The 13,315-nt window shown below is 39.1% G+C and overlaps 1 protein-coding gene across 5 annotated transcripts in view; it reads right to left on the bottom strand.

The window, feature by feature from the left end:
* LOC149155853 (protein NUCLEOLAR FACTOR 1-like) overlaps window positions 1-13,315 on the bottom strand; it is a 252,395-nt gene that overhangs the window by 63,476 nt on the left and 175,604 nt on the right. For all 5 annotated transcript variants that reach the window (XM_089446073.1, XM_089446075.1, XM_089446076.1 and 2 more), the window contains one exon: window positions 6,882-6,953. In XM_089446073.1, coding sequence (XP_089302199.1) covers window positions 6,882-6,953 — 72 coding nt within the window. The remainder of the gene's footprint in view (window positions 1-6,881; window positions 6,954-13,315) is intronic.

Below are 13,315 nucleotides of genomic sequence, written 5' to 3'. Positions count from 1 at the left end.
ATATGATACATTCTAATTTATTACATTATGATTAAATTGTCAATTTTCAATGCATAAAATATAAGTCTCTAAATTTACATCACATTTAACTATGAATGATCACATAATGACAATAGCAATATCCAAAATCAGCCACGAGAAATTTCTAATTTCTTGTCTCGTGCTTGATTAGGAGTCTCCTCCTACATAGTCGAACGAACTTAGTGCTCCTGATTAAATACAAGTTCCATACCCTAGTATCCTACGTGCTCTTGATTATTGGGAGTCTCCCCTGCATAGAGGGCTTGGTTTTCTTGATTAAATACAAGTTCCATACCTTAGTACATGACAAAATCCAATGGAAACATTGCAATTCCCCCAATCCTCAAATCCTGAAAAAAAGATAAGTCTGCTGGATTTTGAGTGAGATCTAAAATTCTACTTTTTTCATATGAATTCCAATGAGGGTGAAACCACTCTCAAACATCCTGAGTCATTTCATGGTAATGTTGAAAATTTAAGTAAAAGTATGTCACTTTTACTTTAAGAATTTAACATTACCATGAACTGCATATCAACACTAGGGCCATAGGCTTGAACATTAGACTGCCCCACTCAAAAAACCCTCTTTTTTATAACTTGAGAGGAATCTAGAAGATATTTTAGTTTCCCAATAAAAAATTAGAAGTGAAAAAAATTTAAAAAAAAATACAAGAAAAAGTCAAGTTAGTAGAGGAAGCTCCGTTGTATGGCCTGGAAACGTGTTTCCGGCCATACTGGCCACGTTTCCTTGGAGGGCTAAGATTAATTCCCAAGATTTGAATGCTTCATACATTGGCCCTACTGACCCTACCATCTACACCTACCTACAAGTCAGTGAGAAAAGTATTCAACCTCACAAGGTGTGGTTGGTGGCAGGGAACTCAAAGAAGGGGTTGTCACACTAATCTCGACTCTCTCCATTTGAGCTATCTCCTAGGCTAGCTAAGGTGGGTGGTCCCTAATGAAAAGTTAATTTAAAAAGGATGTGAGTTTCTAGGAGAATTGTTATAGTTAAATAGATTATCTCTTTAAGATTAATAAGAGAAAAATTGATATGAGCAATAACCATCATAAGATAAGCATGAAATACATAAACAACCAGTGCCTTCAAAATATTTGCTCTTTAAGAAATGAAATTGTATTTTGCTTCAAATGAAATGAAATGATTTCAAATGGAAAGTCAAAATAACCCTGAAAAGGGAAACTCTAAATTGTTAACACAAGATATTATAAATGTTTTCAAGATGAATAAGTCTACAAATCAAAGCATGGAAACTATCTTGCTCAAAAAGATACAAAAATAATCTAGAAGAGGCTAGGCCAAAGAGTGTGAGCAAGTTCTCCTCTTTGACTAGTCATGACTTAGCTCTTTGAAATAGCTAGATATTAATAAATGAAGTACAATACGTAAAAAATATTTTTTCCAAGTTTGATATTTTGATGCAAGAAATAAAAGCTTTAAGAAACTTGAAAGAATCTCTGCAAGACACAAATAAGATATAGATGAGACTTTGGAATTCAAAACATGCAGGTTCTCCTTGAATATTTTTCAAAAATGGGTTGATTTCTCCAAAAAATTCCCCTCATGCTTGAAAAGTTTCACCAAATAATGATTCATTTACAAAACTTCACCACAAATCATTAAATCGACATGAAATTAAATAAGTGCAGTGAAAAGAATTCCTAGAGATACATTTATTATCCACTAGAAGATTTCTTTTCCTAAAACAAATAATTAATTCTTATGCTAATATGAGATCGCTGCATACTAACATAACTTGAAACAAGCATGAAAGAAATAATGACATGAGGAAATAAATAGAAGCATAACAACAAGTCAAGAATTTACCACACATGCAAGGAGAAGAACACCATCATGCTTTACCCCAAAGATTGTTGTATTATATTGCAAGTAGTGAATACAATCCCGCAGAGTCTCCTCAAGCACAATAGCTCGTATTGATACAATATGAGAGCCATGGCTCTATTATATAGAGAGTTGGGAGCAAATCCCAATGAAGAATGACAATGACAAATGGCATTGGAGCCAATCTCAATGTAAAAGTGATTAAACAAGTGGCATGAGGTGACAATTCCAAAGAGAAATTCGAATTTGTTGAATGGAGCTCCAATGCCAAGTGTAAAAATCGAATTCTAGCAAGTGGACATCATCTTTTTCTTCCCTTATGTGCTAAATTCGAATTTTATGATAGAATTACAAGTGTATATGGGTGGTAATCCATATGGGGACAATTTCCCACAAAAATCTCCACCAAATATTCTCCCAGATCCTCCCAATTGTGCATTAACTTCACAAATTCGAATTTCCAAGTAAGCAGCTTTCTCCTTTAATGCCAAAAATTCCAATTTTATTTGAGCACACGTCATTTCCTTGATTTTAGGAGCCCACATCACCTTGGGACTTCACTTTAACTCCCCCATAATTTTCCACCTCATTTCCACAACATTTAGCATGTGTGGACATTTATTTTTCTCAATTTATTTAATTTTTGGTTTAATTAATTGCCAAATTTCCCACTAAACTTGGGAAAAGTGGGTTTTGAGGGTTCAAAACACATTTTTAACCCTTCAAAGTGTGTCATAGTAGAATGTTGAGGGTGAGAGGTGCAAATTTCATTACTCATACCCCATACAACTTCTATAGACATCACTTGTTACATTATAAATATAATTTTATTAGCAATTTCCGCGGTGCGGAAAATCTAAAAAATTAAAAAATAACTACCTAGACCTAACCAAATTCCACGAAATTTTTTGTGTGATCTAGAATGGTAATATAAATCGACTCTAGACACTAAGATGTGTTAGGAGCTCAAACTTCAAACCGTCACCTCGGCTTTGGGGTAAAACGTGAGTGAAAAAACCCAAAAATTATCCGCCTCTAAAAAAGAAGGGATAATTAAAGAGATAAAAAAACACTCTAAGGTGTACTCGTTTGCTTATCGAGTCCCAACATCCTAGGCCTATTACAGACTCAAAAACTCATCATTACTAGTATCACTTATTACAATTCCCCGCAGAGTGTCAAATCTGGGTACAAGAAAGATGATGAGAAGACAGAAAAAGAGTTAAAAAAAACTTTGTTGAATAATGATATCTGATGGTACAAGTGTCCTCCGGATCATCCTTGGGCATGGAGTCTTCATATAATCATTAGGTGCCACTCCAGTGGTCAACAGGCCCCATCTTTAAGTGAATTCCTAGTACTTTATAATGTCTTTTCTCTTTTGTCACTTTTTCTCTCATAAAAGTGAACTTTAAAACATAAAGCCACTATAATTTTAAAAAGTGTCACATGTACATTTTCCTCATAAAGTGATTTTATAACACAAATAATTTTAATAATAAAGTACAAGGAACATAATACATTAAAAGTACATTTTCCCTCATCACTTAATTATAACACCTCAGGTCCACCACAAAAGTTATTAAAGTGTCTTCCTAGGCCTAGAGACCAAAGACCATAGGAAACACTTCGTTGGTACCCTCCGTATTTTTTCAACACAAATCAATTTGGGCACTCAAGAAAACCCCATGTTAAGTACATTATCAAAATCCTTACTTGATTATGATAACCAAAATTACACTAAACGATTGAAAGAGTATACTGATATTTTTTCATGGAGTTACGATGATTTGAAAACTTTCAATATAATCCAGCATAAGATTCCCCTAAAGGATGGCATAAAACCTTTTAGGCAGATAATAGATTAATAAGAAATCGTAAGGGTCATGAAAGGATATGGACAAACAACACCAATCAAGGCCTCCTATTTGTGTCACTCCTAGACAATGAAAGAAAAACCCAAGCGATACACTTGACTAGGAAGAAAGGATGACCACCAAGGTGAAATTAGGCAACAACTACAACATCCAAGCGTCATGATCCATTATCTGATTTCAACAAATGATCCTTACTTAGATGCCCTAAAACATTAAATGTAGGCACTTTGCATGAGACAATGACTAGTGAACCTCATGGTCATTTACCTACTATCATCTAGCAAGCAATTTGATTAAGTGGATGACCTAACCAATGTGTGGGTGAGAGGAATTTGAGGAGTTGCTATCTGAGGATCATATGAGGGCGCTAGCTAGAAATCTGCATATTAGTAGAAAAGGTTTCTCCTAGTATTACCAATGTACATGGATGGGAAACAAAGCCTACAAATGCAAATTAATGTTCTATCAAGCTTTTATTATCTTCAAAAATTGATGATCAACCTTGGTAAAACCAATGTTATGATCTTCAAAGCATCGAAGATATTTCTTTCATATTTCTTTATGACTTACAATTCCGCTTTTGGGAGGGAAGAGATCGAGATCACAATAGCTTACACATACCTGGGGGTCTAGTTCACAGGGCCTCATTTCAGCATGCATCAAGCCCTCCAAACTCAGGTTAGCAAAGGTTGACTCCCTAGCCATCATCAAGAGACAATGTATCTGAGCTTAGTTTTAGGATATCATATCCAAACTTTACCTCATGGAGGTCATTATTAAATCCATAGTCCTCTATGGTTTAGAGAGTTGGTGACCGAGCTTGCTATATACAAAGTCGGTGCAAACGAAAAGAGTTCATCCAGTGAAAACATACAATTCCCTAGTCCATTATTTAGGTGAAATTTGGACTCCAACCCTTATCCTCAAGGCTATCTTTCATCTAGTCCCTTTCCTACATAAGCCCAAGACCTTTGAGGACTCTACCTTTAAGGAAGAGAGACACCTCTACCTTGCACTCTACTCCTCAAAGGTCCTTGCCTCATATTCCCACACTAGTCATGCACGAGGTTGGTTTTCAAGGGCCTCTCAACTTCTCTAGTCAATGACCATCTACCCAAAGCACCTTCACCACTTTACGTAATCTCTAGAAGTGTAAGGTCATCTCTTGCCAACCAAACATGATCTAAATCAAGTCATTTGAGAGGGCATCGACAGATTGTACATCCAAGATACTTGGACCGCACCTAATAAGAGACTATGCCCAAAGATGTCTTTCTACCTAGAGCACTTCTTGGAAATCCAAGATGGAATCATTGTATATTCCCCATACACTCGTAGACATTGGATGCATTTACTCAAGATCCCTTTGGGCTAGCTCTAAGTTGGCTCTCATGGATTCAAGTGGAGGTTGATCACCATATTCCCTAACCAAACAGAATCTACCAAATGTGCCAACCCACAAGAATTGAGAAAAATTGCACCTCATCATCAAGTGCTCCTTCTACTACAAGATCAGAGGACACTACCACTACCTCGATAGGGACTCTAGGGCTCCCTCTCCATTTCCTTTTGATATTGTAATCAAATATGCCTAGCCCTCTTCATCGGGCAGATTTTCAGTCACAGATCTCAATTCTTGCACACCCTACCCCACCATGGAAACCAAGAGTATTACCTCATACTTTCACGTTGCTCTCTACGAGTGGGGTAACAAGAGGTAGGCAAAGCCTCGAAGTACTTCAGACCATAGAGTGGTGCGACCTCAAAATTCCACTTAACATCTCTCTCCTTGAGAGATCAACCAATATCCTCAAGACCAGTTCAGATATGCCAAACTAGGCATCAAATCACAGAATCCTCATATTGATAAATGGAACAACTTCAAACAGATCTAGAGCACGGCGCTTCCTGCCAATCAGAGTTTACCTCCCTGTTTTAGCTAACAAGCTAGTGATCTATACAAGGCTTCCTTCCTTTGGCCTTGGATGGTAGTAGAGCATGGCCCCCTCGCTTCCCTACCCACCCCCAAAGATTGTACAATCAGATCCCACAATGGTACCCAAGGACTCTAACAACAAGCCAGCGCCTCAAGGCTCAGTCATCACCCTTACCCTCGCTTCCGTACCCGCCCCCAAAAGATTGTACAATCGGATCCCACAATGGTACCCAAGGACTCTAACAACAAGCCAATGCCTCAAGGCTCAGTCATCACCCTTACCCTCAATCATCAAGGTCAAGAGATCTTGACATTAATGGCATCATCCTCAGCTCACTCTCTCGACTGATCAGCATCGAGATGCCCAAATTTCTAGTCTCAAACTCTCAATTTGTATCACGAAACCTACAATACTATTATATATCTTTTAGTTTTGGTCTTGATGGCCTAATGATTAGCTTAGCCAGATACTTATTTGTTTGCACTTTTTCTTTAGCTTAGTTTAAATTGCTTTCAGCATTACCTGGGAATTATTTTTGCACTCCCACATTATAATCACAACAGATGTTACCTTCTAGTCTCATCGACCTACTTTTGTGGTCATTTGTTGGAGAATAATAAAATTATCATCTCTTTATGATACAAATGGTGCCAAAATTTAGACCTAAAAAACTGTAGGTGTACTACTTGTGCTTACATAGATCAATAGAAGGGAATAAGTCTAACAACTAGTTTAGTTGGGCATAACGAGTCTGTATAATTAGTTATGCTGTACATTAATCCAGTAGAGATTCTTAGATGGATACTAGTGCAATTATAGACAGCTAATAGCTGTTGCAGTGATTTACGGGTAAATCATAGTTCCAAAGTCAAGCATCACAATGTGAATATACTAACATAGAAGTCAACCAGTATGGATGTTGAAGAAGTTTAAGGGTATGTCATAGCTGCAAAGTCAAGAATCAGAATGTGAATATAGAAGTCAATCAGTAAGATTCTTTGAAAAGTTGCAGAAGCATTACACTGTGAGATCAAAGATGACATTGACTTTCTTTTCTATCAAGAACTTCACTACATATATCTGAAACTTTAATTCTGTATGAAAAATTGACTGCAGTTCAGTTGACTTTCCATATAATGCTGCAACCACAGTAACATCTTTTCCAGTGCTTGTACTAACCTTCTTAACAAAAAAGTTGAATCGCTCATCATCGACATCTAATGCAGATCTGCAATCAAAACGCTCATAAACCTGCAGAATAATGAATAAATATCATCACAGACAAAAATTTGGAAATTTACAATAAAATAAAAACTTAGTTCACTTCTGCATAATATGCAATCTATTAACACTGAATATTTACTCAAGGTGACCGTGGACAATAAACATACCCTATGCAAGTTATAGAATATTTGTTTGCCTACCTATCTTACCATATCACATATTAATGTTTTTTATATTATAATAAAAATTGAAAGAAAGAAAATCAATAACTATAATATCACTAATAACAAGGATACCTTACAGTGCAAATACTGTGCACAACACAATCCAAGAATATTCTCATATATTTTGTGGTGCACTTTGATGCATATTTGACTGCACCAATTTTTCCTCCTCGTCCTGAGGCATGGATTCTTGAGTGTGCTTCCTTTACCGGTACCAATATGCTCCTAACTTGAAAAAAATAAGAGTTGTGATAATGATAGTTAAACTCAATGTTGCAAAGGTCAGACTCAGGAATAAATCAGCAAGGACCCTGTTAACCACCACATGTGGGTAGTATCCATAGGAAAAAAAAATCTCCTAGATGATCCTCAGCCGGCAGCCCCTTGCAGCCCCTAGATAGCTCGATGTGCCATTATCTCCACCACCTGAGCCAGCCATATGCTCCCTCGCCCATCTGTCATGATTGTATGTTTGAAGGTGGGCCTTCCAACCCCGAAGGTATGGTTTTTCATTGTATAGGTGGGTATTTTTGTTTACTTATCGTAGACACTTCAGGGCATGGATTAGTGGGGGGATTCGGAGGAAAGAGTGCACTTAGTTTGAACTCTTGTCCCCTCTGTCCAATTTGATGGTTAAGCTTGTATCTTAGTCCCCTGGAATCTCCTTTATTAGCTAATAGCTTTAGGGATGGCAATACAAGGGAAACCCTGATTTTCGTTGTGTGGTCCCGCTTCCTGATGCCAATACCTTACTCCCCTCTGCTCATTATAACCCCATTCACCATATTTCCCATCCGGGTCCACATTTGTCCACTAGGTCCACAAGGAGTTAGCCTCCCCCTCCCCTTGTCCACACCTTGGGTCGGGCTTGGAACAATGCTCTGGAGACTGATGCAACTAAACGAAAAGAAGAAGCATAGTTTGGCCACTCTCAATAGGAAATGTATCATAAAATGTAAAAGATGGTTGGGACCAAGGTTGCGGGAGAGCCCCCCCCCCCCCCCCCCCCCGATCCAGCTCCCAATCCACACTCTAGTCGAGAACGACTCAGGAGCGGGTCGGGAGCACGCTCCCTAGCAAAAAAAAAATCGCTCCCTGTTTTTTTTTTCAATTCAACTTAGGGAGCGTCGCTCCCATCGCTCCGGGATCGATTTTTCCAACCGGGGAGCGATTGCCCCCGACCGCTCCCCAGTTGGAAAAATCGCTCCCATCTGACGGAGAGCGACGCCCACGCGGTGAGGGACAGGTGACGATGTGAGGGGAAAAAAGGAGGGGGGGGAGGGGGGAGAATAAATAAACCATGTCCCTCTCATTATTCATTTCATTTCTAAGTGTGAGAGAGTGAGAGAGAGCAAGAGAGTGAGAGAGAGCAAGAGAGAATTTGGAGCAAGGAGAGGAGCTTGGAGGAGTTTGAAGAGCTTGCAACGGGAGATTGGAGGCCAAAGAGGTAGGATCTACACTCTAATCTAGCATTTTTTTTTCTCTGTTCATTGTTAAATAAATAAATAAAATTCTCTATTTCCCATTCCCATTCCATTTTTTTGCAAATTCAAAACTTCAAATTTCAAACGTCATGGTTATATTTCTTGGCATTTTCTTCTTCTTGGTTCCTTTCTTGGTTATTATGGTGCTGGGGAGTAGAAAAAGGAGGGATGAACATGAAGAAGAAAGGGATGAAGAAGTGGGTTATAGTGGATTTGATGAAAACCCCAGAGAGGAGTACCTTGGTGAGGAGGAGTTGGAGGAGAGTGAACATGATTCAGCTCAAAAAACTAAACAAGACCTAACCCCATTGTGGAAATATGTTACTAGGCCTGAAGCAGGGAAAGGGGGTGGAACCACTAAATTTCACTGCCCCCATTGCAACAATAATTACACAGGTTCATACACCTGTGCCAGAGAGCACCTCTGGGGAACAAGTCCATGGGATGGAGACAAACAAATAGGAATCGAAACTTGTACAAGTGTGTCAGCAGCAGAGAGAACCAAATACATAAGGGAAGAGGAGGAAGCCCAATACAAATCTAAAAAATCAAAGGGTTTCTTTGAACCAAGCTCACAATCACATGCACAAAGAACTCCTTCAACATCCTCCTATGGCAGTGGCTATGGAGGCATAGGGTCACCAAACATCTGTTTAACGCATAGAACCATATCAGATTTCCTTTATGAAGGGTGTAGGAATGATGTGGATTCAAAAGTTTACCGGTTTCTCTATGCATGTGGGATACCATTCAATGTTCTTTGATCACCTTATTGGCATGAAATGGTTTCTGCCATAAATGATGCCCCTAAAGAATACAAGAGCCCTAGGTATGACAAGGCTAGAACCATTGGACTTGATCATGGAAAAGCAAAAATATCACATTTTTTGAGTAGAATGACAAATTCATGGACTGAGCATGGGGTGTCCATTGTATCTGATGGATGGACAAATGTAAAAGGCAAGTCATTGATAAGTGTTCTTGATGTGTCTGTTAGTGGTGCCATCTTTCTTTCAGCATATGATTACTTGAAACAATTGAATATATTGGGCCATACAATGTCATCCAAGTCATCGCTGATAATGCTGTTAATTGTAAGGCAGCGGGAGCAATTATTGAGGATAAATATCCCAACATATTTTGGTTTGGGCATTTGGTTCACACAATGAACCTTTTGATGCATGATATTATTAAGAACAAAAACCAACAATATAAATGGATTGGTGATTTGTATAAGAGAGGCAAAAAATTGATAAAATTTATTATAAATCATAGCAATACCCATGGGCTTTCCGCAGCCACTCAAGATTGGAGGTGTTGAATATTGCGAAGACTAGATTTGCTAGCTATTACCTCACCTTCAGGTGCCTTTTGAAGGTAAGAGAGTCATTGGCTAGCATGGTATCAAGTCCACACTGGCAGGTATTAAAGGAAAGGGCTAAAAATGCAGTTGATAGGCAAGGTTTTGAACGGGTGGAGGAGACGGCTCTTGGTGGTCAGTTTTGGGCACTTGTGAGGCAAGTGTTGGAATTCACCAAGCCCATTTATCACATGATTCGTTTTGCAAATACAGATAAACCAGTGATTGGGAAGGTGTATGAGCAGAAGGATACCATGTTGGGGCAAATAAAAGATGTTGTTCAAAAAGATGATCCCAACTTGTATACATTGATTCACAATTGTGTGTGTACACGGTGGAATAAACTTAATGTTCCACTACATGCCTTAGCGTATATCCTTACGCCAAAATACTACTCTCCAACTTGGTTGGGCCAACCTACACTTGGGGGTGGGGGTAGGGTCAAACCCCATATGGATCTAGAGGTAGCTGCAGGATATATGGAAGCATTAGACAAGTTGGTACCTAACAGGGAGGAATGTGCTAATCTGCGTCTTGAATTAGGCAAATACTTCAGTTGCACTGGCTTGCTTGGTTCTTTGCATGCAATGTAAGATAGAGACAGAATTGATTTCTTTCCATGCAATGTAAGATAGAGACAGAATTGATGCTCTCACATGGTGGGAAGCATATGGCGGCATGGGACTTTTTCCAAAATTGGCAAAAAAAGTTCTCTCACAGGTTGTAAATACTTCTTCCACAGAGAGGTGTTGGAGCACCTACAGCTTCATACATAATGTGAGAAGAAACAGACTCAATGAAAACCGAGCAGAAAGCTTGGTTTATGTGCACTACAACTTGAGGTTGTTGAGTCATTACTGTGATCGGGCTTATGAGGATCCAACATATAAAATTTGGGACAACCACCCAGAGGACGATAATTTGGAGGATGGCACTATACATCTTGAAGAACTGGAAGCAGAACTTATGAGAGAGGAAGATGAAGCAACAACCATGCCACCCCCACGATCCAGAAGCACTACTCGAGTTCCAAGTCTTGCTCCTTTGTTGTCACCACCTCCATGTACATCCTCGCGTGGAGGGCGTGCGCCTTCTGGTTTTGGTCATGGGACTGTGTAGGAGGAGACTCCTAGAAGACCACCACGACCTACTCAGAAATTAGACATTATTCGTGGTGGCAAGAGCAAGATGTAGATGATCGATTTACTTGTCTTTTCTAGTTTCTAGTAGTTTTTATAACTGTTGACTCTTTCATATTTATTATGATATTTTTTGTAAACAATATATGACAAATTAAGTTTGAAGTTTGAAGTTGGCAATTATAACTCATTGGTAATGAATTATGAATATGATGCTTCGTGAAAGTTGAAATTTTTTTCATTTCATTTCATTTTATAACATTTCATTTCATGTTATATATTTTGTTGTAATGGTTACACTTAGCTTACAAGTACAACTTTGATGATCAATGATGATAAATGTTATACATTGAATTTTGAAAGCTTGAAACTTTAAGATTGATGAATCATAATTCATGAGACTCAATATCTTGCATGTTACTAACTTGTGGTCGTGGTTGATGAAGATTATAACTTCTAAATGATTGTTGTTATCTGATTCAACCTATGTTTTATATGTTTTTTATGTCTAATTCATCATTCTACATGTTTTTGTTGACATATATGCATCAAAATATAAAACATATATAAAAAGCTTCGGGATTCGCTCCCAAACCGGGAGCTTCTGAAAATGTCGCTCCTGCTCTCGCTCCCAAGTAACCTTCGTCAGGACATACAAATTTAGCACGTGGGCAAAGTCAAACATGAACTCTACACCTATCATCATGGTCATCACCCTGGTTCCTAGGGCCCCTCATGTTGGCCCCTTACATCATTTGGGAACCCATGATTGTCCCAACCCCTGGTGGGCATTGAATAGCCCCACTTTAAACGGGTATTCACTGCTATATCTTACATATCATGCTCTCATCCACTGAAGCCCCAAGTAGTTACAAGAGAAAAATCAACAAAGGGCAATATGAAGAAGGGTGGAAAAACAAATGTCGGGTTAACTCATGTACCACGATTGCTCCCTCCTACATTAATATACCCAAGTATGGCCTTCCCTTATTATAGCTACCCTTGTATTGTGGCATGTGGCCTGGAGCCTTCCCCTAATGCCCTTCTCCTTTCCATCATTATTTCACATACCACCTATCGTTTGATCGATGTACCATCGACATGTCACCCCTTTAGAGGTTGAAACCACCTAACAGGGTCCTTCATTAACCTTCTTTTTGAACTTGGAGACACTTGTACGTTCTAAAGCCCATTATAGAAGGGCATGCCACTATGAAGTGTCCACTTGGTTCCATGATTTGTAAGCTCATTTACTCAATTGCACTAATGTTTGGTTGCACTGGAAGGTGAGCTGACGCATCGATCTTATACAGGATTGCAGGTGGGTCTTCATCTGGGGTTTGGTCTCCCTATACGGGGTCCAAGCCCTCTAGAGGGTCACATTGGCATTTGTAGAATGAGCGTTGAGAGCCACGGGTCTCCGCCATAACAGAGAGTAGATTGCCACTCCATGGGATCCTTCAGTTTCACTCATGGATTATGGGATCCTTCAATTTCACTCATGGCTTACTCGTGTTCCACCTATTGGAAAATGATGATGCATCAGGACCACCTTGCCAAGCCGACTCCACTATTCCACCACACACTTGGTAGTTGGGCCTAGATGAGGATGTGTCTCGCTGCGGGAAACAATGGGAGGGCTTGCATCGCTCCTACAACCCTTACAGATGGAATTCAGGCTTGTTCGATCCATTTGGAGACCCATGAGGATGTTTTGTGCCCCCATACCCACTTGGGGACACCACAGGTTGTTTGCTTCGATATTAGGGGGCCGCCCCCTTTATCACTATGTTTGGAGCCTCATTTATTCATCTTGGCACACATTAGACACCACTAGGCCTCCTCAATGGCCCTTCGACCTATTGTATCTACTATTTTTCCCTCTTGGGAGGTTTATTTTTGTATTATGGAGCTATCTTGGTGGGCTTGTCACCACGGAACGTTATTTTGGCACATTATTTTATTAAATGGGGTATTAAGCATTATCAGGAAAATCAAACCCCTTAGGGAGGATATATATTGATGTGATGATCATTCCATTTGATCATCACTTGGATTTGGACTTGTATCTCTTCTTGAGAATTTCACTAGCCTTATTGATAGACGATTTGAATTATTGATGCATTTCGATGTTTGGAAGAGCTTATCGTTTATCTTGGAGCTTTGATTTTCTTCTCTATTG

This window comes from Pinus tabuliformis, chromosome 9 (assembly GCF_031772625.1).
Source record: "Pinus tabuliformis cultivar Carrire ecotype Pingquan chromosome 9, CPIR1, whole genome shotgun sequence".
NCBI lineage: Eukaryota > Viridiplantae > Streptophyta > Pinopsida > Pinales > Pinaceae > Pinus > Pinus tabuliformis.
This window is presented reverse-complemented; position numbering and strand designations above follow the sequence as displayed.